Raw genomic sequence first — 26,287 nt, forward strand, 5'->3', positions numbered from 1 at the left:
ATAAAGATTATCAAAGATACTCAATGAATGTTTTATATCAAATCTTTACATATGTTTAGGATGAAGAAAAAGCCCTCAACACGTAACAACACAAGGAAAATATTAACCTGACAAAAATTATTATTGTTGACATGCCAGCTATTTGTTTTGCGTTGCTAGTGTCAATGATCTGAGGATTGCAGAATCAGTGATATCTTTAAAATCATCAATCTTAAAATAACTTTTTTTGAACCTTTTATTAACTTTAGTACACCATTTTAATACCTATATACTTTGTCTGTTTTATTATTTTTAATTAGGGCCCAAGCACTGACAGACAGTGAGGCCCTATTGAAATTGTAAGGATTATTATTATTATTCAGGCAAATAAATTGGCTTTTTTTAACATGCTCAAATTCTTGATCCTGCGCAGAAGTGGACTGCGCAGGATTAATTTAACTTTTATATATTTATATACTACTATTTTATTTTTATTTTTATTTTTATTTTTATTTTTATTTTTGTTTTTATTTTTATTTTTATTTTTATTTATTTTTATTTTTATTTTTATTTTATTTTATTTTATTTTATTTTATTTTATTTTATTTTATTTTATTTGTCATTATTATATTCCTGAAATCATGTTTCATTCATGTAAAGCACTAAATAAAGTCTAATATATATATTATTAAATGGCAGGAACAGTATCAAGACCTCTGGTTATTTCTCTGAAGTGAAGATAAACTAAGGCTTCAGGAGTATAATTCACGTTGGTCTTATTAACATATACAATGCACACTGAACATCTGGTCTTGAAATAGGTGAAATAACATTTAACAAAAAATGTAACATGTAACTGCTGCTTGGTTTGTGACGAACAAACCTTTGTGCTGCAGCAGGTTTTCTTATTGAAAGTGAGTCCACAGTTGGAGGCCCAGTCTCAGAGGGGGGGGGGGGGGCATCATTTGCATTGAAGTGGCTGCAGAGGAGGCATTCGTGTCTCCCAGTGAAACAGTGCAGCAGCAGCAGCAGGGTGCTGACTTCTCTCCTCCCCTCTAGCCACAGAAAGAGGGAGGGAATTACAAGTCAAATTGGGGGAAAGGGGGGGAGTCTGTAGCAGAGAAAGAAAAAGAGGTGTGGAGCTAAGTACTACCAGTAAAGCTTCACAAGGAAGAAAGGACCAGCAAAGAGCGGAAAGAAAGGAGAAGAGGTTTAATTCGGGGGGAGGTTGATGGTCTCATTGACTGTTAGGGGGAAAAACAATCAGCTGAGCGAGTACATTTTTATTCATCTTTTTCATCCCCCTCTCACTTCAGCAAAAGCTTTTTAAAAGACATTGTTTTACTCTTCAACTACAAGTGAAGTAAGTAGCCTGATAAACTCACGTAAATACTCACTGTGTATTGGTAACGAGTGTAACATTAGGTGTAGTAATAGTACGTTTATGAATGGGGATGTGTGGGAACTGGCGGAGTGAAGCAGGACAAACCGGCTGCTGCTCTCACACGTGGCAGGAGATAAAGACTGAGTCAACTTTCTACAGTTTCAAAAACCCGCGAGTCTCCCATAGGCGTATGTGTGAGTGTGAGTTTGTGTGTGTGTGTGTGCAGACCTGGGTGTGTGCGTGTGATAGTTAAAAGTCTTGTTCATACACAGGAGATAAGTGTTGCTGTTCGACCTCCTAACAACCAGGATGCGGGGGTTGTTTCTGTTGCCATGTCTATACAGTTGTTTCCTCTCTCATCATTTTTCTCATTGGTTAAAGTCTCTCAGCTGCAGTTGGTAAAGTCAACGATGCGGCTCACCGCTGAGTTTGGAAACACAGAGCTGGTGAAAGTGTTGTGCTTTTTTTAATTACGTTTGTTTATTTTTATATTTTTTTCCATTTTGGCCACAAGCAGCAGCGCAGGACACGCTGATGTCAGGGAGAGAAAGGACAGATGTGGCCTTCAGGAGCACACGTTAAAGACACAATTTATTTCAACCTATTGTGAAATTGGCTGTTTTAAACCTGTGTTAAGAGACTTTGTCAAAATGACTTCATATATCCACAAGACAACAGAAGGTTTAACAATAGAAATAAACGCTGCACAGATCAATTATCGTGGCCGGGGATAAACCTGTATAGCCAATACATTCCACAGGCGACAATGAAGGCTCCTGTATAGTAAGTTTCTGGTTGGTTGGTAAGTTGATGTACAACTCTTCAATTTAATGGTCAATTGATTGAATACGCCATTTGAGAAGAAATAAACCCACAAGATAAATATGCAATCCACTCATCTTTTAATATTATATTCCAAAAATACCTTAACATTCACTGGTTTCTGAAAAATCAACAAGTGCTTCATTTACACATTAGAGGAATTTTTTTAATATTTATATATTTTTTAGACACAATATAGGCCTTTTAAAATGCACAACTACTGTCTGATGATTTAGTTCATTCATTTTCTTGCCACTGATTTTGTGAAGTACTTTGTAATCTTGTTTTAGATAAGTGCTATACAAATAAAAGATATTATTATTATTTTATAGACCCAAGGATCTATTGATACAGTAACCACTTGTTGAAATGATATTAAGAGTTAATATGGAAAAGAGTTGTAGCTTTCAAAAGAAAAGCTCGTCAAACATTTTTCAGCTGCTCAAATGTTAGAATTTGCTGCTTTTCTATGTTTTAATTCACTAAAATGATCAATATCTTGGCCATTTTGTTTATTATTTGCTGATATTTAATTGAGTAGATACAAAAATAAGCCTCTGGATGAGAGGCTATCGCTGGACACAGAGAGGAATCTGGACATTTCGGACAGGCCTTGAACATGGCATCAGTTTGGCCTCCCCAGGGCCAGTAACCGGAGCCGGGGGCTGAGGTCATGCAGGCGGGGTGGACAGCTGCTGGCCGGAGCCGGGCAGGCCGGCAGCTCCAGGGGTGTCGTTATTATTATTTTGTTTGGGACTCATTGGGGCAACAGAGGTACCCAGAGCGTGAGGTTTGTTTTCTTGGAACCTGGTGAGAATAAAGAGTTTGGGCTGCGATCCTTTGTGTCGCACTGAGGTCGATAAACACGGCAGGTCAAGGTCACACACATTCCCGCGGGGAAAAAAGAGCAGGGCCGCATGTGGGAGCAGAAACAGCACAGTTAGACACAAAGACACGTGATGCAGTCAGCATGTCATGGTCTCTAACTCTAATCCTGACTCCTAAAGAGTAGAGCTACGTTTAACAGTTAAATATAAAACACATATCCTGACCTGTACAACTATAAACACTCTGTATGGCCTGAACAGTTCAGTTAGTCATGATGGCAACATTGCATCATTCAGCGGCTGTGCTCAGGTATTTCAGGAAACAGCCTCCTTAAATAGTGCGCCAAAAACACACTCACACACACACACACAATTGTACTTCTATGTTTGTCAGGACACTCATTCAAATAATACATTCCCTAGCTCCTTACCCTAACCTTAACCTAAAATCCGGACTGTGCATGACCTCCATCCATTGTGAACCTCCTAACCATAATCTTAACCATGACCAGGACCTGCCTAACTCTCACTATAACCCAATTTAACGTTAACAAGGATCTCAGATAATAAGTTTAGCCGCTGAGCAGAACCACAAGATTTGATACAAATCAAGTCTCCTCTGCCCATCCTGACTCGTAGCTACTTTTTACAACGCCCAAATGTTCACCTCTAAATTGACTAGATCTGGTTTTATGAAGAAATATTGAAAGCTATTTTTACATACTTTCCTTGAGCACCCCTGCCCTCTTTATACTCATCCAGAGTGCTGCGCTTTTGACCTAGCCTATCCTAACCTAATTCCCTCCTAACTTAACCAATCATGACCTAACCTAATATTACCTAAGCTAACCCAATTCTATCCTAACCTACCCTAATTCTAATTTAACCTAACTTTACCTAACCTAATTCTAATTTAACTTACTTAACCTAACCTAATTCTAACAAAACATAACATAATTCATACCTGAACTCCAAGGCCAAGTTTGAACCTTCTAAGCTTTGAAAATGTAACAGTGACCAAAATGTCCTTGCTTCGAGATGTCAAACAGATGTGAAAATACACAGTCACACAGACACACACACACACACACACACACACACACACACACACACACACACACACACACACACACACACACACACACACACACACACACACACACACACAAACACACACACACACACACACACACACACACTTCACAGTGTTATAACAGTGTCTCGCAGCTGCCTGCCATGCCAACACTAAAAGCCTCATGTTTTAGGTGTTGACTCTCCTGCGTCACACCAGGGACTCTCCTCATTAACAACCAGAACCGGTAGTTAATATTTGACTGCCTGTTCACCTCAGTGACAGCCTGCAGTTTTGCGTGCCAGCGGTGGTACTAAGCAGCATGAGAATGGGTGATAAGTAGAAGTGGAGGCAGTGGACCAGGTCGTTGTGTTGGACTTATGTGTCATGAATCCGGGCACGTGGGTGTATAACCTGAGCTTCAGTACTCGCCCAGGAGCAAATGATACCTCAGTCTCTCCTGGTGCAGACACACAATGTTTCCGAGAGTGACATGTTGCATTAACAACATTGTCTCCTCGTTGTGTGAGTGTTGACCAGCATGAGGTTCATATGTGTAGTATTTGTTGTGTGTTGATACTCGTGGTTGGGCCACAGCAGAGTAAATCCGATCCATGTGACTGTAGCCTCTTGGCCTCTCATGAACTGTGTCCGTTACACTGTGTTTGTCTTTTCTCCTGCACACACAAAACCAGCATGTCCTAGATTCTACAATGTCGTGCTCAGTTCGGAGACATACTGCACTTAATAGTTGAAATATCACTAAAATATATAAGACACAAAAGACTTTGGTTCAGATTTATAAAGCTCAGAGTTACTCAGGCATTACACCTAGTTTTAAACAAGGAATAATAATTATATGGTGTGATCCGCTTTATTTATTGAATTTAATTGATTCGATGAAGACAAATTGGTTTTCTTGATCAGCTCCACTGGTTTTATCTCCTTTGAACATAATCCCCATTACTGTTGCTCTTACAGATACTGCCAAACAATGTAATTAACAATTAACATTCACAAACTGATATTCCATGACGTTCTGGGATTTACTGTCTCCTGTCCTCTCTCTGGGGCATATTGCAGCTGGCTGTCGTGTTTGGGGAAGTGCGAGAGCTTGGCAGAGGTCAAAGGCTGCACTCCCTAGACACCACAGATATGAGACTGCGTCAGCAGGCAATACTGAATCCAGAACTAGAAAATACAGTTGATTTTTTAGGAACTAGCAGACCCATAGATTAAATGATCTATAGGGGTTTAAAGTGTGACTGCAGGAAATCAGACTTCAAAATATGAGAGGACATCATGCACAGTTGTTGTATCGATGCATTCAGGTTCTCCTTGGCCAAGCTTCAATAAATATTTCCGCATAAGATGTCAAATGGCTCCTGAACACTTTCTTCACTGATGAGTTGACCACTGATCTGCAGATTTTCCATAACTCATGACTCATTCCATATAGTAGAAGAGGGATGACTCATAGGTTAAGGCATGAGGAACAGTTGTCGTGTGTCACCCTGGGTAACAATGATGTCACAGCATGGCTATATTTAAAGAAAGTGACACAGTTGTAACCTCAGCATTAAATTGTGCAATTAATTTTACAGACCTTAATAGACGTGTAGTAGAAATGTGAAGACCAACATATTGTACTGTATAAATTATAAAACACTTTAATTGAAACATTCTTATTTATTAGGATTGAAACAATTAGTTGATAAAACAGTTGACCGACTGAAAATGTATACATTTTTCTGCCTATTTTTTTAGAAATCATTTCATAATTTTTGAACAAACGCTTACCTTTCTTACAGGTCAAACAATTAATCGGGAAAAGAATCGTCTAATGAACTGAAAACAAAATCTATAGCTGCGGTCGTACTTGGCCTCTAAGTCATTAGTGTCTCCCCACATTAGAGACGCTCATGGTCAAACTGGTGACCTCTCAACTGTGTGTAACAGGTCACTTTGTGTGTTAAACATTTTCTGAGCAGGCTGAATGAGTTTTCTCGCTACGATGCCTCATTGTTGAGTTTTGGGGAGTCTTGTGTGAGTGTGAGTGTGAGTGCCGAGTGGGCTCTCATGGTGCGGTGTCAGTTACCACAGAAATCCCCCTTTTCAAACTCTCATTTTAGTACAAAGCAGTTCACTGGGCCATGGATAATCGCATTACGCGCACCCCCCATGAACACATACGCAGGCTCATGGGCACACGCAGAGACAAATCTGTCCCATTAGATCTTCTCTGCTTCTCCAGTGTGACACACACACACACACGCACACACACACACACACACACACAAAGGAGATGCCCTCATTAGGAACTACTGAACCCGTTTCCTTGACTGCGAGTAGCTGAGATTTTTCCGCCCTCTCTTCCTTTCCACTTCTTCTCTGGTTGACCGCCAAACAGAATAGCTGGTTATATTTGGATCTTTGCTTCGTGTTTGGATGTTTTCCAGTTGTGTGTGTGTGAGATCCCTTCACATGTCACAATGGCCAGATATGTCCTATGTGGACTGTGCGTGTGTGTACTTTGGAGGTGGTCACAACTGACGTGACTTTATTTATTCAGTCGCGTCATCAGATTCACTCCTCTGTTTTGTTTGTGGTTTGTACATAGAGGCTGAAACGTCACTTACATTTGACCCAGATATAACAGCAAAGCTAAACTCTGGTTAAATGCTGCTGAGAGACGCCTAGAGTCCTCACTGCTGCTGTTTTCAGACAGAAATGTCAGCCTTTTAAATTGTGATCCCTGTATCCTCTGGTCAAAAACAAGGGTGAAACCGCCACTCTATTGACAGCACAGTGGGTCGACTGCTGACTACAATGAAAAGCAAGGTGTCAGGTACTTATTCGGGATTTACAAAACAGTATTTGGTCACACGGGTGGTCATTAGGCAAACAGACAGAAATGTCTGCAGTGTCTCCACCAGGTCACTTCAGTGAAGCAAACATAATGAAATATCTCAGTTTTTTATTTCGCTGAAAGAAAGCAACCTTTCACAAGCCCCTCTCTGTGTGGGGCATCAGGACTTTTAACTCATTACCCACTGAACTCTAAACGGATCATGAGTGGTTTTACTTTAGGTTCAGGAAGTTGAAAGAGCTTTTAGTGATGGTGGTCGTGATTAGGCCTGCGTGGGTCAACTTTATTGTAATTTGGTTTTGATTGTATTTTATCACTTTCACCAATGAGGAGGTTGTCATTTGTGTTTGTTTGTTAGTAAGCCCATTACCATGAAACTCTGTGGAGTGTTGAGGGAGAATAAGTGTCAGGGAAGAACCCACTAAAGTTGGGTCTGGATCTGGATCTAGACCCCCTGGATCCAGGTATTATTATTTTTTTTAAATTTCTTTAACATTGCAACTAAAGGCTCTTATATACTACTACGTGTCCGTTTCTCGGAGAGGTCTCAACGGGGGGCAAAGAGTCTTTTTGATATTTACTTCTCCGACACAGTCCGTCGGAAAAAATTCATCGCCAAACCCATAGGTGGCGCAACGGAAGACGAGCTCAGAGAAGCCTACCCCATTTGGGAAGAAGAAGTCCACGTGTCTCTGTTTACATGTTAGCCTGCGTCCCACACACTGAACCATGGCAACTAACAGAACTAAATAAAGTGACACCCAGCGTGTCAAGATGCTGATGTAATCGTTTCTTAGCGCAGCGGTTCCCCGGTCTTGTTTCCGAACTGTGTTGCTGATTCCACAGCTTGAATCTGCTTGAGGCTACATGTAGCTAGAAGCTACACGGACCTAGCTCCCCCCCAGCTTCCACACACAGTCAGCAGGGACTCCCGGCACTTACTACTACCCAGTGTTTGCTTCTAACCTGACGGTATTATAGAAACAGTGTCATGATAGAAGTGGAATTAAAGTCGTGATGGCGGGTTCTTGCACTGTTACCACCGCAGTTAGCATGGTGGCTAGCCTAGCCCGCTAGCCTAGCCTGCTAGCGCCGTTTTGAAAGCTTGTTATAACCGTATGTGACCGTGCACACATGCCCTCAGTGCTCTAACGAGCCACCGTCAGCCGGACAACTCCGCTGGCTTAACACACACGTCACCAGGGGTGGACTGGCCATCGGGCATACCGGGCATAATCCCGGTGGGCCGTTGACCCAATGTGGGCCGGTCTGGTCCGCTATGTTGTTGTTTTGTTTTTTTTCTCTTCTTCCTCTCTAAATGCCTTCCAATTGGGCCGGCCAATTGGCTACAGAGGGCTAGCAGTGTGTTGCCAGCATCGACACATATTATTGGTCTATTGTTTGTCATTGTCAATCAATCATGGGCTGACAGGCTCAGAGAGCCCTGACAGTGCTGTCAATCACAACACAAACCGGGGGCGGGGGGGGCGGGACCTCATGGCATTGGCGGGGGGAGTCGCGGGACGGGCTGCTGCTGAGTCAGAAACTTAACTTAATGGATAATAAGAGTAAAAAAACGCCCGGGTGGCGCTGAGAAGCATCGGGAAAAAAAGCTGAAGTCTCTGGAGGTGGAGGCTGCTAAATGTGCCAAACTGACGGACCTATGTGGTGCCGGGTTCACCAGCCCAGCAGCAGCAGGTGCGCCGGGAGACGAGCGAGGAGGACTCGACAATGATGAGTGAGTGGAGGCAGACATGTGAGCGCGCATTTTCAATTTTCAATACATTCTCCAAACTGGCTCGTTACTTCAGCAGCGGAGGTTGGCGTCGCACGCCTCTACCCACGGCGCACCCCCCCTCTCTCTCTCTCTCGCTCGCTCGCTCGCTGCCCCCTCCCTCCTGAGATGTGCAGGTCCGGTGGCGTGTTTGCCGTCGGGGGGGGGGTCAGCGCGAGAGGTTGGTCTATCCCTCCGCAGGTTCACCTTCAGAAATCTTGTTACGACTTTTACTTCCTCTAGAATAGAGATAGTGTCTTATTTTGTGTGCCTATAGTATAGTGGTTATACTGTGGTTTATTAATGTTCTTGGGCAGACACAAGAGGCACTTGTTTATAGTTAATTAGAAGTTCAGATGCACTGGTCCATTACTATTTGAACCTCAGCATCTAGGGTTCAAAATTGGTAAAATTATACATTATATGCATATTGTTGTTGTAATTTTTCAGTCAGTTGAGATAAATCTTGAGGAGAAACATTTTGGGTTGTTTTGTGTCTGTATAGACCTACTATAAAAAGCACTTTGCATTTTTAATTTTAGTTCTTGTACTTTTGATACTTAAGTACATTTCAACACCAGATACTTTTGATACTTAAGTACTTTTAATATGAGCTACTTTAAGACATTTAGAAGACATAAGTTACGTCAATTTAATGGCAGATGTGCTCGGCTAATTATGTGGGCCGGTCTGAGCCAAAAAATGCCCGGGCCGTTTTGTTCTCCCAGTCCAGCCCTGCACGTCACATTAATCGTAGAATCATAGTTGTGTTCGTGTTTGTTGCTACAAGTAAACAGGAAGTTTGAGGTCCGGAAATACAGAAATGACGTCATACGGAAATGATGTCGTTCGCGGACCAATCACAGCCAAGAGCGGTCCGTCGGGTCTCCAACATGAAGACGGATAGTTAGAAAAATCAGACGTGTACGAAAAGCTGTCCGAGAGAGAGGGCGTTTCACGACGGATAGGGCGGTCTTATCTGTCCGTAATAGAAAAAACGGAGAGGCATAAATTGGCCTTAACCCAAATCTCCAAACGTTGGTGTGTAAATCATATTTTTGAGGGCTCAAACATACTTAAAAAAAAAAAGCGCCCCCTAAAACTGGTGTATCTAATGTGCACGAAATTCGGTACACACGTGTACAATGACCGGAGGAAAATAAAAGTCTGAGGCACCAGTTTGATTAATAAAACAGGAAGTCGGCCATTTTGGATTTAGTGGCCGTTTTACATGTTGTGTATTTTAAAGTCAGCAACAGTCGCTAATATTTAAAGATCTTTCTAAATAAAAACGAATTCATGTGTGTCTGACAGATTTTTTAAATTGATGAAAAAGAAGCCAGAAAATTGTGGATGTGATGCATTGCATTGAATTGATCGTTATCGAATCGGCTAGTGAAGGTGCAAAACTCCAGTGTAAAATTGCCAAAATGGCAAATAAATCCAAAATGGCTGACTTCCTGTTGTGTTAATCAAAATGCTTTTAATTCTAAGAGCTTAAGATTTTGATTTAGCAGATTCTCTTTCTCCTGTCTGAGTTCTGATTCCTGCTCACTTGCCTCTAGAATTATATTATCATCTGCAACCTTTTTCTCTTTTTTCATTGTCACCACTTCCTCACTGGGCTCCTGATTTCTTTCATCTTCTGCCGGTCTTGTCTGCTCTTCTTTTCATTCAACTTGGTCCTCAGTTCTGCAAGGGACAGCGGAAAATCTACCAGCTGTTGGTCATTCATCTCTTGTGACATTGCGTTCATTTCCTTGATTTAATGCACTGTTGTTTTATTTTATCGGGTTCAGATTTACGGTTGATATGGTCATAAATAATAACACTTTTTTGTGACTTACTATTTAATCCTTTGATGCACAAGCTATTCAAATCCCTTTAAATGTACAACATGGGATATTTGCTTTTATGTAATTTATTCTTCCTTTGGTGAAATAGTCTTGTATGTTATCAAAGGAGACTTCTTCATTTAAGGGAGCTGGATACCAAGATGCATCCAGCTTGATCCGGGAGCCCAAAATCTAGGTGCTCAGCATCGAAGATGTCGAACTTAAAATCAAGACCCTTCTCCTCCTCAGCTTCCTCATCCTGCTCTTTTTGCAGCATCATTATGCCCATATTAAGCGTGAGTCTGAAATGACTGCGAACCAGTTGGTGGTCATAGATTTCTTTGATCTTAGACTGTTGCAAAGGTGAAAATTTATACGATCGCAAGTGCTCGGGGTCTGCACAGAGCTGCTCGTAGTCATAGTTTTTGTATCATACCACGAAGAGACTTGTGTCGTTCATTTGTGTCTTCACTCAATTCTGATCGTTACATTACCCTCCTCTCCCCTCTTCCAGAAAGCAGCCGCGATGATTAAGCCCACTCTCCTCCAGGCCTACAGGAGGCGCTGGTGGATGGCAGTGACAGCAGTGATTGAAAACCTGCTGTGTTCTGCTGTGCTGCTGGGCTGGGGCTCCCTGCTCATCATGCTGAAGAGGGAAGGCTTCTACTCCCACCTGTGCTCAGGTAATAACTCAATGCAATTGTTGGGGTTTTGAGAACTCACTTAACAACATGATGATTTAATCTAAAATTAATGATTTAATCCAAATTAACTTCCAGGGCAAACGACGTATGACGCAGGAAAATCACAACAATTAGCTGTTTCTTCCTTCCCTTTGTATTGGTCTCTTGTAATGTAACACCATTATTCATAGGCATTTCCTATGTGTTTCCTATGCTTGTCCTAAGAGACCCCTATTGGCTGAAGGTACATATTGTACGTTTCAGTACGATTTCTGTGATTGGAAATTTCTAATAGTTTGTTGGACAGAACTCATTAATTATGTTTAAATGTTGGACAATTCTTTGTCCCTGATTGGCTTTTAGTTTTTAAGATAATGAGGCGTTCAAACCAATATCCAGAAGAAAAAAAAGTACTAAGTGGTTATCATTCTTTTTTGTCATTTTACTGTTGAGCCTGCTGCAAGCCTCCACTCACGGATCACATCTTTATCTTTTGAGAGTTAAAATGATCCAATAATTTAGTTTGAAATTAGAAAATATGTGATAGAAACAGTTTGTGCTGCAGAAATATGTCGAAGCTGTTAGATTTAGTTTCCAACACATTGTAGGAACACCACAGTAATGAAGCACTGAGTCACAACATGTTTTAGGGTTGTCTTTACACATTCCTAATCCTCGTGTTTTTCCCCTTGTTTCCACAGAGAACTCCTCAGGGCTTGTGTCTTCGGGTAACTCCTCTGCCGCTGGGTTGGATGAGTGGGCCAGCTGTGTTGACCAGGAGGAGAAGCTCAATCTGGGGTTCACCATTGGCTCGTTCTTGCTCAGCGCCACCACCCTGCCACTCGGCATCCTTATGGACAAGTTTGGGCCGCGTCCGATTCGCCTGGTGGGAAGGTAATGGTTTGTAATAAAAAAAAAAGTTTTATGAAATGCATAGTTGCTTTTGAGAAGCAAGATAAAGTAATGTCTGTGGCTACTGCTGTGAAAAAAAAAGAAGAAATTAAAAAACATCAAAGCCCAGGTCTATTGGTCTGTGTGTTCCAGACATCATGGACAAAGCCAGCTTACTGATTTGAAAACTAATTTAATGAGTAAGAAGAGACTTACACAGAGATATTATTTGAGACGGGGGTCTTTCAGTGGGGCCCAGTACACATTCACGTACATGCTGTTGAAATAATATTTATGATGGTTTTTAATACATCAGCATTCATATGAAAGATCGCTGTTGCTCCCGGAGATTAGCCCAAATGTCATTTGGACCTAAAAGACCTACAGCATGTCTACTCAGACTGTAAACAGGCGAACAGAAGACAGAGGCTCAGCTGTCTACACCGGAAGCGCCAAAATATTGTTCGTTGCCCCCAGAGGCTAATTTGTTGACAGACGAGAACCCTTTGGGCTCTTGGTCACAGACGTTTGCAATTCTAGAGCTGGTCTCCCTGTTACGGTCCAACCACAAAATTAGCTGATAGATCACATTCCTGGAGTGGGAGGATGGTGATGGTTATTCTAGTTGAGAATGAGTCAATGTAGGTAGGGCTGTGTTTGAACACTGTGTGTAGTAAGTAGAGCATTTCCTTCATATTTTAGGTGTGGAAAAGGGAAGACACAAAAAATTTACAATGCTAGAAATATAATCACACACATGCACTCTCTCAAATTCCCGGTTCGAGCCTCGATGACAGAAGCTGTGCTGTGAGCTTTGATAAAGAGATGAAAGATGATAATAAAGGGAGACTGAGAGGTTAATCTGGAGATGCAGATGTTGCCTGTGACAGTTTCATTATCTGGCAGACAAACAGCAACTTTACTGCAGTTTAGTGAACAGTTCTGATAAACAGCTCATTCGAATTGTATAATAAAGTTTTCAGAGCTTGAAATGTTCTTGTCGTTTTGTTGCAGCTCGTGTTTTGGCCTGTCCTGCGCCCTGATGGCTTTGTCTGCCTACAACCCTGACGGTGAATACACCCACACACACAAACATGTTATCAGTTAATCAACTGCAAACGGTGACACTAGATATCTGTAAAGCACAGCTGCTTAGTACTGTTTAACTGTGGCAAGAATATGTATGTGCACATTGTGAAACAGCACAGTCTTTCTGAGCTGTGAAGCGTCACTGCTTGAGTGAGGACTGACAGGTGGAAATACTACAATAGTTCACCACGTGAGGTCCTGGCATTCTTGAAGAGTACAAGGCTGACTGAGGGTCAAGAAGAGCAACATTCTCCATGTTAACATATGATGCTGAGGATTTGGTCTATTTCTTGAATTATGCAACACATTGTTCACAGCAGAGACAGGAAAGCTCAGTTTGTGATATTTTGGCAGTTGAACATTTTCATATTCTCTGTGTTCTCTGAGTGTGTTTTTAAAAGGTTGCTTGATCTGTGTGACCAAGCAAATGAGTTTTGAAGGTTGAACTATTACATCAGGAATATCTGAAAATGTTGGTTAAATTGGAGACTCCACTGATAATTTTCTGTAATCGCAGCCCAGGAATCTTAAACAATCATAATAAACTCTCCTGTTCCTGCACGGTTCCTGGAAATCTAGTATTATATTCCCTCTAGTGTTTTTATTTAGCCTTTCTACCTTCAGCTTCTTCCACTGTGTGTCTGTCACCTCCTCATCCTACTGTACATACTTTTTGGGAAATTATGTACTTAAAAATGCAACTGCAGAAACATGACAAAAACAAAGAAGATGAAAACAAAACAAAACCAACAAATAAAATAATTCTACCAAAAAAAATCTTTGTTATCTTCTATTCTAGTTAGTACATAAATGTACACAGTTTGGCTTTTGGTGAACACGGTGGACATATTGTCTACCACACTTGTTTCTGAGTTAGTAAATGTCACTTTAACTCTTCCTCTGTTTCTTTGTTGATTCACAGTTTTGTCAGCGCTCATCTTCTTGGCTCTGTCCCTGAACGGCTTTGGCGGCATCTGCCTGACCTTCACCTCTCTCACGGTGAGACACAAAACCAACAGGAAAACACATAGAACCCGACAAACACCACATCTCTGATGCATGATGAGTCAATGGTCAGTTCCCACTTTTCTAAGATCCATTCGGGCATTGGTGAACAGGCAGGCAAGGTCATTTTCACGTTTACTCTAGTTTTGTTAGTTAAGATATCAAACGTAACAATTCTTCATTGAAAGATCTCAAATCGACGATGATATATTTTGTTGACTTGCATACTTGCATTTTCTAAAATTGTTAAATTAATTTTTTATTCAAGGTAACAGGATGTTTCATTTTGGTTGCTATTTAATTCTTCATCCGCTCTGCTATAAATGGGGGCAAACAACGAAATGACGAAGGAAGAACTGACTTTTAGCCGATCAGACAGTTTTTTCCTTCTGCTTTTTGTATTGGTCCCTCGTAATGGATCACGATTGCTGGTTAATTCATAACATGGATAACACTTTAATAAACGATCTCATCAGTGAACAAGATTCACAAAGATTTTCATTGGCAATGGTGGTGAAGACAATGACTCCCATGATGCCATGCTTCTTCCATGACATCAACAAACTGGGTCCTTTGTTATTGTTTTGATTGAATGACCCCTAGTGGCCAAATATAACTGATTTGTTCGAGTTTCCCTGTCTGACCCTGCCTGTATTTTAACAGCATTCATGTTTGTCCGGACTCAGGAGACAAATGACCTAATAAGCAGAAGGCAGAAAACAAAGCGATAACTCTCCTCTGTCTGATCTATGTTTGAAATCACTGTTGCGTCAAATGCAAACCTCACGTTGGAGTAGATGGTCACACTATCGACGGAATTTGAGTCCTTGACCACTTCCAGAGATTATTGTCAACGTATCATGTATTTACAGTGTATTTAAAGCAGTCTAATTCTAAAACTTAGGACAAATAATCTCCCAATTGAACCGCTTTTATCCAAAGCAATTTACAATGCATTCAACATCTATGAGGGGCCATTTTAGGGGTTCAGTATCTTGCCCAAGGACACTTCGGCATGCAGATGGGGAACAGTGAGGATTGAACTGCCAACCTTCTTGTTGGAGGACGTCCACTCTACCCCTAGGCCACACCGCCCCTAAATAATAAGGGTATTGTCACGATATTCTAGAGAACTGTGCACGTGGCCCATTATAAAAGCACTGAAACCGCAAAAAGAAGAGGGGGAAAAAAAGCCAGGGGTTATATAACAGATATTCTGAGAATGTATGAATGTGCGTTTGTGTTCCTGGAACCACTGAGCAGAGAAGTTTTGGTAGTTGAGCGTATCGGTGTATTTGGGTCCTCTGGTTGTCTCAGCTGAGGCAACAGTGTGTGTTGTGACAGGGAGCTTGTGTTTATTTACCTTCACTTCAGGCATGTGTACTTGCGTGTGAAGTGTCAGCTGGTACCAGCATATTATTATCGTGTTTTATTGATGTGTCCTGGGGAGTATTTGGGTTCTGCTGCTTGTCGGTGTGCACGGTATGTTAGCAGTGTTCCGTCTGAGCTGCACATGACTTCCCCCAGATGGAAACTCTCCCACCTGTGTTTCCACCAATGACGGCGCTCAGCTGACCGCACACCCTCCCTGAGGCTCGGCCCACTCACCTCTATTCAAAACAATCAAGGCCACACTTTCTCCTCTGTTCCCTCTCGCTTACTTCCTCTTTCATTCAGCCCTACTTCCTGCTCGCTCCGTTCTGTGCAGCAGTCCAATGCAGGCCCTTTTCAACTCGGCATGACTGTGAACACGTGTAAATGTACAAACGTGTGCACGTGCTTATGTAAACACATGGAGACGAAACATGAAGCAGATGTCTAGATAGTGAAGGTCTGGGGTCATGTGCCTCCTGGTGGGACAAATGCCCGTCTCCTCTGTAGCCTGAATTTGGAGGAAAGAAAAGCTAAAACACCTGTGTCTGTCTCGCTGTGGAGTAAAGGCCAGTTTATACTTGTGCTTTGAATCAGTGCTGTGTGTATGGTGCAGGTACAGCAGCCTCTTTAGAAATTTAACTGTACTTTGAGTGAAGCAGACCACAACAACTATAACTGGTCCACTTGAGAAGTCTTGTCCATGTCTTAAACTCAAAATTCTTCTGCGTCAGTCGGTTCAAAGGTCATACACATCATCTCCTCGTTATTGATGGTAGTGTAGAAACTGCAGTGCGTGTTGTTGTTGTAATGGCAGAGTGACAAAGACACATTCGTGTACAAGTACATAAGCTCCCAAGGACACAGGCTCAGGCTATAGCGTGGGCTCTTAACTTCGGTCAAATTGATATTGAGCACACTCAACTTTGCCCCATATCTTACTGAAGCTGATGAGAAATGGCTGAAATGCCTCTTTTCACATGAAGAAAAATGTAAAAGAAATTTGTAAGATGTTAGATAAGTAAGTCAAGGATGGCTAGAGGGGAAAAACAGACTTTGCAAAGATGTCAAAAACAATCAGGGTGAAATTGTGAACAGTTTAGAGCTGCAACATTTACTCCATTAATGAATTAGTTGGTCAATAGTTTGGCACAAATATTTAATGGATTTTTGGTTCTTATCTGAGAAAAACAAGACCCACATTATTTTGTACATGGAAACACTCGTCAGTATTCATGTATTTTTGGCACAGATGCATACAGGCACCTGAGAGATGTTCTAGCCCCCCCCTCTCTCTCTATCCCTGTATGACCCGTGTTTCTCTTTCTAATTACGTTTGTTGTGCCGTCAAGGACTGACCTCCACACTGTTGTTGTGTTGTTCTGAAGAGCGAATGACGATACAGACTCTTTCTCACACACACACACACACACACACACACACACACACACACACACACACACACACACACACACACACACAACACCATCATGATTTAAACCATGTGCTTGAGAGGAACAGCTCATAATAGATTATAAAGCAGTTTCTGTTTAAGGAAAGAATAAAGCTTCAGTTGTTAGTTTCAAAATGGAGGAACCAACCGACTGATTTAGAGATATGATACATGACAATTCATCAAATACAATAAGAAGACACGTGAACATTATCTGATGTCGTAGAGAAATTATTTTTAGTATAAAAAGACAGCTTTGAACACCATTGATAAAATGATATAACTGTACGAGATCTCCTTGCTCGACAGAGACCATTTGTTCTTGTTGACTGTGTATTGTGCTAAAACATCTATCAGGTCACTTATTAAACAAACTTAATCCAATTGGCAAAGGGGGTCATAAGAGGGCAAAGAAATATGTGTTTTGCTTGAAGATTGAAATGTTAGAAATAGTAAACTAGGTTTTCAGTAGAGCACCAAACTCCTTTCATCAAGATCAAGCCCAATGAAAAGAGAAAATCCTGCATCTTTGTCTGGACCTTTGTCAAAATGTAATGGGTTCTTTCTTGGCCCTCGTCCTTCCGCTAAGTTCCATTCCCTAGTTTTTTCCGTAATCCTGTTGACACACAAATGGCCAGGGGCAAAAAAACACAACCCCAATTAATTAATCCGAACAAATTTAAATAACCTTAAATATAATTATCATGTTTATTTAGGATGAAAGAAAATTCTGAGAGAAATGGAAAAAAGCTAAAATTATCCGTGTTAGCAATTTACAGTTTTTTTTAAAGTTGCATCCTTCACGGTGACACTGTAAGTAAATGAAAATTTGAGGTTTGCCCTGCAGCTCGTCATGGACGCAATTCGTTTCTTTCCCTACTTCATTTAAAACAGATCTGCTAAAAAATTTAAAGTAATTAGTTTAGACTGATCTCCTGCATCATTAACCAGTGTGAACACACCCATGTGGTTTAGAAGTTCATCCGAGGGCACGCTTGCGTAACACGTGGAGGCGGGACTGAGGATGCCCCCCCCCCCTCCCTTTACAGTAACAGATGTGGGAATGCCCTTCAACAGCTTCAACTGCTGGTGGCTGGTTCCTCGTTCCACATACGAGAGCTACTATGAAATCGGCTCAACAGATAAAGGGCACTGGAAGGAAGTGGTTTTTAGAAAAATGCTTTTCATTTGAAAAAAATCTTAAAAGCAAGAGTCGCACGTCAAAGTTTTGGTTGAACCAAAATGTTTATATCCGACCACCTTTATGTCTCCTTACTGGCTACAGGGGCTGCATGTTTTCAGGTTGTCTTCCTGAAATATATGAGAAAAGAGAGGAAATTTCTTCAGATATTATACAAACTTTCGGTTGGACTCAAGGATCAAAAGTCTAGGTCTCTGTGACCTCAGGAATCGCATCTTGTGCCTTGTGAACGCAACATTTCAGGAACACTTTCAGGGATTCCTTTCAGATTTGGAACAAACCTTCCCTTGGTGTCCCAGATTAACTGATTAGATTTGGGTGGTCAAATGTCAATGTCTTGAAATTTGGTAAAAACTTTCTTTTAAACTCAAAAGTGAGGTGAATAGATTTTGGTCATTGAAAATCAAAGGTCAATGTAACTGTGATTTCACAAATTCCTTTTTTGCTACTTGTGAACGTGTTATCTCAAGAATGCCACAAGAGCATCTATTCAAATTTGGCAAAATGTTTTACTTAGACTCACAGAACGTGTTATGTAAGATATCTGCAGCCGGACACGAGGACAGTGCTGGGATGAATAAAGATTTGACCCGTTCAGTGAGAAGCAGAGGTGCAGAGAAGAAGTCGACTCTAATCAGCTGCGGTTTAGCGTTTCCTGCTGGGTGCTGTGCAGAGAGAGGAGCTGCAGCTGTGGCTTGAGGAGATCAGTCAAACGGAAAAAAAGTCCCACTATGTCTCTCATTCATCATCATCATTTTCATATACCTCTCTCCTTCCTTTCTCTCCTTTTCTCTTTTAGTCCACTTAATCTACTTGCATATGCCTCTCCACCAGTTCAGAGCTGCATAAAAAATGCAGTGCTCATTAAGTCTTAATTAGACTCGGTGCCAAAGTCTTACAACACCCGAGTGAGTGAGCACAGCACGAGTAGAGCCGGGACTGATTAGTCGGGACAAGTGAACAGCCAAAGCTCCGTCTGTGTGTGACTTTCTGACACCGGTTGACCCTCGTGTGCCTCCACGTGGTCATGTGTTTCCGTCCCCGTCCCCCTGGCAGCCCGGGCACGCACGACATTTGCTGCAAGGTCCTGTGAGAAACCCATTTTCTGAGAACTGCCAGAACACAGAGGAGGGAGCCTTATCTGCTGCTGGCACATGTACCGACACATGTACACGCACACATTTCACGCTTTTTGTCGCCCTCCTCCTCACACACAAATCACAACTTGCTGTTTATCGCTTCTGAGAACAAACATCACTTCGCTGACATCTCACATGGAGGGAATATCTTTGCTTTAACATTAGTAAGAGATGCAAACTCCCCTGTGTGCTCAGAGGGCCCTCGCCCGCATTCCACAAACCTGTGCAGACCCAGAGTCCCGGTGCTGCAGGTCTCATGGCTACAGACGGGCTGTGAAGTCTTTCGATTCTCAGAAGCACTGAATGAGGATGGGTGTTCTCGAGGATGTTTCCCTGCGATCACTCAGACAGTCAGTTCCTCGAACTTCCTCAGGAAAGACTTCTCATTTTTCCTGTTTACCTGCCAACCACATTGTTGTGTCAGCTCTCAAAGTGACCTCTCGCTTTCCTGTACTATTCACCTATAGACCTTAGTCTGCCATAGGGTAAGACCAGAGTCAATAATATATATATATATATACATGTATCTATATATGCATGTACACTAACTCTGATCCAGTACTATATTAGTGCTGTACATAGTAAATGTGTGACACAAGTTTAGCTGACACCAGCAGAAGTTCGGGAAGCCATGGTCTGTGTTAAGGGGGAATTGTGAGCGTGTCATGCAGCCGACTTAAAATCCCACACATGTGATTTTTTAATCGTGACTGACCCATTTAAAAGTCTAATCAAAGGACACTGAGCGAGCTGTCAGCACAATAGGACATTGTTATGTTGCTAAGCTACTTACTACTGTAAATAGGTTGATATAATATATGATGTCTTAGTGCCTGGTGCCCGCCACCTCGTCCCCTTCGCCGTGTCTCATGCACTGGGTCTGAAGAGCCCTGTGAAGTTTATCAAGAGCCTGCTGTAGGTCGGTTTCCACATGTTTAATCCTAACTCAAAGAATTAGTTGAAACTGCAAAGAAAAGAAAGAGCATGAATGTGTGTGTGTGTGTGTGTGTGTGTGTGTGCGAGGTAGGCTTAGTCTTTGTCTGAACTATGGGGTCAGCACCCAAACTGGGTCATGACTCTGTTTCTTGTTTCCCATGACATGGAAACTAATATTTTTTTAATGAGTCTGCTCTGCGGGGAGAGAGAGGTGTTACTGGGTGCAAACTCTGGAGGCAGGACAGGTCACTCACAGTCTTCAATTAAGAGAGAGCAGCTCTCCCGGGCTGGTTCCTCCTGCTCACACGAAGCAGCTGACTGCCCTCTGCTGGTCATAACAACACACTGCTCTAAATCATTTATAGACTCTGGATCAAGCACACAGGCTTGACGTTCTTTTGGTTGAGGCATAAATTAACTTATTTAGATATTCAGTGTGATGACCTGTATGTATTGTGTGGATTTACATTATATCGTTTTTCATGTCTCCTTTCCTTTGTCCCTGCAGCTCCCCAACATGTTCGGTGCCCTGAGCTCCACCATCATGTCTCTGATGATCGGCTCCTATGCTTCGTCCGCTGTCACCTTCCCTGGAGTCAGGGTAACTTAAACATTTACTGTTATACTGACTCAATAACAACTATCTGGTGAACATAGTCAAGTATTTTGCAGAGTCAGATATTTGCCAAAACAGATTAAAAAAGGATCAAAATTTAAAATATTGTTGTTCTGCGTCAGCTAAATGTCTTAGTGATCAACTGTGACTATAACAATGTAATAATATGAAGTCAGTATTGTGTTAATTGTTTATTCTGTGGCCCCTAAGTCACAAATCATATCAGTTAATGAAGCTTTTGAAGCATATGCAATTAACCTAAAAAAATCTTGTTTGTCTAATTTTGAAAAACAAACTTTATTAACAGGAGTATTTACAAACAATCAGCGCTTTGTCCAAAACATTTCAAGTCACTTTTCAAACAAAAGACACAAAACAAAATCGTTTCACATTCTGCACTTGTAAATGTGGAATTCCCCTTCCAGGATCAACACATTCATTAGAAACTCTACAATCATCATGTCCAAAATATGTATTTATAGTCTCTTAAGTTCCCATCAAGATGACATGTAGATGAAATATTCTGTATAATTGGCTAACCTGTTTGTCTCGCTCCTGTTTCCACGCAGCTGATCTACGATGCAGGCGTCTCCTTCAAGGTGATCATGTGGACGTGGGCCGGTCTTGCTGGGGCTGTCTGTCTAAACTGTTTCTTAAACTGGCCTGTAGAGGGTTTCCCGACACCTGAAGAAGTGGACTATAGGTCAGTTAGACAGAGCCAGTCTGTTCCTTCACCACATCTCAGTGATGAGAGGTCACATACGTGTTAATCAGGACCAGGACCCACTAACCCTGATGTTTGCATTTAACAGTAAGATCCTCACTGTGAAAGAGCTGCCGTCATCGGAAGACAAGATGGCATCAGAGACACATAAGCAGATAAACGGAGACGTGCAACACCCGACAGAGAAGCTGTCTAGTGGTCCTGACTCTGCATCCAGTAAGTCAGCAAACACACACTCAGATGAGTAATTGAGGAAAAAGTCTAAGAATTTTTTTTTGCATTTTTGTCTCCCTAATCCCATTGTGACAGGTTGACAGAAATAGATTTCCTTCAATTTTTACCATTGCTCTCTATAAGGCAGATGCATTCTTTTGTCGAGCTGTAACTTTCCCATGACATAAAGTTGGAATTCTCCTCCTCTCTTTAGATGCTGTTCCGTTCCGCCGGTCCGTGTTCTCTCCCATCTTCCTGTGGAGTTTGGTCACCATGGGAATGTCCCAGTTAAGGATCATCTTCTTCATGGGGGCGATGAACAAAATGCTGGAGTTCGTGGTCCTGCATGGTGAACAGAATCGTGAGTGTCAAACCCTCAACCACAGCCCCAGCAAACACTTTATTTATTGTACGTTGTTAATCACTTTGATGGAATATTGACAGAATGTGTCTCTCTTTATATTTCAGCTTCCGAGCATCTGGCCTTGGAAGCAGAAACAAATGGTGAGCAGTGTAATAATGTGGCTTGAAATCCTGCACTTTTTGTCACTTGTCTGGTAAATCTTACATTTTTCTTATTCGATTTCCCTCAGTGGGTTTCTACTCTTCCATCTTCGGCACACTGCAGCTGCTGTGTCTTCTCACATGTCCTCTCATTGGCTACATCATGGACTGGAAGATGAAGGATTGTGAAGAGGAGCCGACCGCTTTCTCAGGCACAGAGCCCAGGTACATCCAGTGTCCAGATATGGCCAGGAAACGATCTTTATAAAGATGATGTCAAGACAGTCGTGACTCGTGGCCTTTTGATGAAAGATGAGTGTGGTGATGATGTAGCACCTTTGTCCTCATCAGAGAGACCAGTGGAACCAAGGGTGACCGTAAGATCCAGAAAGTGACCAACGCCATGAGAGCCTTCATCCTCACCAACGTGCTGCTCATCTCTTTCGGGTGCTGCTGCCTCATAGACAACCTGCCTCTTCAGGTAGAACACTCACACACACACGTCACAGCAGCAAAGGAACAAGTAAATAAGTACGGAATAAAAAGTCCCAACAATCAGAAACAGTGATTTTTTTGTTTGTTTCTTCCTCTTTAGATTTTGACCTTCATCCTCCACACCATGGTCCGAGGCTTCATCCACTCCTGCTGCGGAGGCCTTTACGCGGCTGTGTGAGTGCTTATATAAATAATACTGATGCAATTCTCTGAAAGGTTATTTCTTCGGTTTCGCCCGTTGTTTCAAACTCTCTGTAACCACCCGCCATCTCTCCCACAGATACCCGTCCAACCACTTCGGCACCCTGACAGGCCTCCAGTCCATGATCAGCGCCGTGATCGCTCTGCTGCAGCAGCCGCTCTTCATGGCCATGGTCGGACCCCTGAAAGGAGACCCCTACTGGGTGAGGACAGACTCTTATTAACTATTATTATTACATTATTATACATACATAATGTGAGCAGCACATCTCTTTAGATGTTGAGAGTGTCAGTCTGTAGGTTTTGGGAATCCACTGACTTTTCCTCTAGCGCTACCACCAGCTTTATATAAACATCTGTTAAATAAATTCTGTTTGCCCCAAGAAATGGTCGAAGCCTGTCACTTTGCATCCAGCTATAGCATCAGGGATATTTCAGTTGATAGATACCTGCAAAACTCACTCTATGTTTATTTTGCCATTTAGAAAATGAATATGAGTCAACATTACTCATATCAAGCCCCTGTTACATTATTTAATTATAATGTCTGGAGAAGATGTGTGACTGTAACGCTCCATCTCTGTCGTCCACCTATCCTTCAGATCAACCTCAGTCTGCTGATCGCCTCACTGTCCGGCTTCCTGTTGCCCGGTTACCTGTTCTACCACCGCAGACAGCTGCTGAGGGAAAAGGAGGCCAGAGACAAGCTGGCCGTCCAGCAGGAGATGCAGGCGCTCAACCACAGCGAGGCCAACGGCTTCAAGCCCCACACCAACGGACTCGCTGCTATCGAGGCCTAAATGACACACAAGCCGGGAAATGTCGGATTTATTTTTCTATGCGCCTTCAGACGGAGATCCGGCAATATATTAGTCCAAATACATATAGTTTGACATTGTTTTTTTTCCCGTGGCCATTGGTGGTGAAAATGTCACTCCGCACAACAAACCATATCGTAGGTCAAACAGAGCCCACCGCCCAACCCACCGACTTAGAGCTCTGCTTTTAAATTCTCTGTGATTTAGGGAGAAGTCGTGTCATCATCATGTTTTGCTGTTTATTTATTCTAGTTAAGGTCAAGGAGCCAAATTTGTGTGATTTAAAGCCATGGATGTCACTCGCACGCACAGACATGCGCACAAATCCTGGTGTATCCACTGCGTGTCATATCACACACAACACGGTACTTGAAAAGCTGTTAAACAGACGCCTGAGATAATCATAAGAATCCTCGCTAACACCAAAGAACAGCGTAATGACAATAAGAACGTTACACTTTGTAGTTCAGTATTGTTTGAGATGTGTGCTTGTCAAGCAAACGTTTAAAAGTGTTGTTTCTACTGTAAACCAGCTCAGCAAAAGCTTTAATCATACACCAGACACTATGAGAAGTGTACAAGCTACAAAGGAAAATTTAAAGCATAAGAAAATATGAATACTTGACCTTAAGTATGTATAAAGAGGGTTTTAGGAGTATTTCAGAGCCTAGTTAGTCGCACAGATGCGCACAAATAGGCTGGTTGTAGAGACGCATATCTACCTCCTCTGTTTTCTGTTTTTGTACTGTCTCTCTGCAGCCGACTCCTGTACCTGTCCATCATTTATTGTTTTTTAAGTAGGAAATATTAACCCTTTTAAATGTCAAACGACCCAAACAACAAATTGAATCAGTGCACAATTGTATCCTTGTGTATTAATGTACTTCAGCCCTTGCATTTCAGAAGAAAAAAAAAGTGTATTTTTAAAATGGACACGTTTGTCAGTGTTGTTTAACACTTGTACTGCTTTATGCACAGAAATGAAATAGTGTGTGTATAAATTATGTATTTAAGTGTCTTTTTATACTCTAGCTGCAGTAGCTTTAAAAAGGGAAGCGTTCGTTTCTTTATCAGCAAATGTTATTTTGTAGTGTGCTGATCATGGATGAAGCTCATGTGATTCACTTTGTATTCTGCTTTTTGCGTTTTTGATTATGGAGCAAATACCAAACAAAAATACTTAAAAGATTCTGTTTTTGTTCCATAACATCATCCCTCTCATAAACACACACACACACATACATATATATATAAATATATACACATAAAGACACAAATATGAACCGATGGCAGGGGAGACATTGGCTGTGATGGCGGCTTCAGTTTTGAATCACATAATACATTGTTTCAGCCTCCACCTGCAAATGTGTTCACATCTTCCTATGTGATCACAGTGTACTGTATGTTTTCTGTACCGGTTTGTTCTGCACTGCAAGTTTCATGTAGATTTATGAAATCAATTTCAGAGTGAAGACAGCTTTAGTGGATTTCTTTATTTAGTTTGAAGCATTTCTTTTCTGCTTTCCAGTTCGACGTGGAAACAAAGTAGTTACTTTTCACCCTGAGGACAAACAATACCGTTTCAAAGTTTCAGCTCTGTGCCTTTGTCCTGACTTTATCTCATAGCGAGTGCGAGATTCATTTATGTGCCAAACGTAAACCAAAGCCATGATTAGAGACTGTAAAGCTTGTAGTTAGTACAGTACTATTCCTCAGGAGAACACACAAACAGTACCTTAGTCCTGCAGTTAACACCAGTCCGGTCATAATGTTTGGTTTTTGTTGATTTTTCATTGATTTCTCACTTCAGAGGCTGGAGTTTGTATTGTTGAGTATAAAAAACTGATGAGTACATTTCATTCACTGTTGAAAAGACTTTCCAGTTTGGCTTATGTCAAGACTTTCTTTTCACATTACAGTATTTAATGCTGAGACCCGTGTACCATCTATTCCAGCAGCAACTATGTGACCTCTTTGTACCTGTATGATGCCTTTAAACTGACTTTGGAGTAAGGAAGTGTCAGACCTCTGTTAATGCTTACAAGATTTCATGTTAATGTCACTCCATTGTACATATGGATTTGTTATAGGAGCTCAGAGGGGTACCTACTTGAATTGCAATATGAAGTTAAGTTAAATCAACACCTCTAAGCGTCTCTCTAGCTAAATCAAACACCCTTTCTTTTATTTGTGTTTTAATACTTTACTGTATACACTGGCTGGCCTAATGGTCTGAACTCACCATCAAGAGCTGATGTGCTGGTATCTTTTGCTAAATGTACGCCTTTCTTTCCTGCCTTCAATCAATATATTCAGCTTGAGCATTTGAAAAATAAAAATATGAATGTAAACATCTAGTCTTGAGTGGCATTTTTGGACAACCACC

The 26,287-nt window shown here is 41.7% G+C and overlaps 1 protein-coding gene across 1 annotated transcript; it reads left to right on the forward strand.

Annotated features, from left to right (window-relative positions):
* Positions 1-1,151: 1,151 nt before the first annotated feature.
* Positions 1,152-26,252, forward strand: slc43a1a (solute carrier family 43 member 1a). The gene is made up of 15 exons (XM_061079542.1): positions 1,152-1,342; positions 11,077-11,245; positions 11,947-12,139; positions 13,151-13,206; positions 14,148-14,224; positions 20,839-20,931; positions 21,516-21,649; positions 21,759-21,886; positions 22,098-22,244; positions 22,352-22,387; positions 22,477-22,612; positions 22,739-22,868; positions 22,983-23,056; positions 23,163-23,286; positions 23,686-26,252. The coding sequence occupies exons 2-15, from the start codon at positions 11,089-11,091 to the stop codon at positions 23,881-23,883; spliced, it is 1,683 nt and encodes a 560-aa protein (XP_060935525.1). The 5' UTR covers positions 1,152-1,342; positions 11,077-11,088; the 3' UTR covers positions 23,884-26,252.
* The last annotated feature ends 35 nt before the right edge of the window (positions 26,253-26,287 follow it).

This window comes from Limanda limanda, chromosome 10 (assembly GCF_963576545.1).
Source record: "Limanda limanda chromosome 10, fLimLim1.1, whole genome shotgun sequence".
Taxonomy (NCBI): Eukaryota; Metazoa; Chordata; class Actinopteri; order Pleuronectiformes; family Pleuronectidae; genus Limanda; species Limanda limanda.

What these genes read in the sequence shown, in the direction of transcription:
- slc43a1a (XM_061079542.1), top strand. Translation starts at nt 11,089, where the DNA reads ATGATTAAGCCCACTCTCCTCCAGGCCTACAGGAGGCGCTGGTGGATG. An exon ending in TGACCTTCACCTCTCTCACG is followed by an intron (nt 14,225 to 20,838) that starts GTGAGACACAAA and finishes TTGTCCCTGCAG; the next exon opens with CTCCCCAACATGTTCGGTGC. An exon ending in CCTGAAGAAGTGGACTATAG is followed by an intron (nt 21,650 to 21,758) that starts GTCAGTTAGACA and finishes TGCATTTAACAG; the next exon opens with TAAGATCCTCACTGTGAAAG.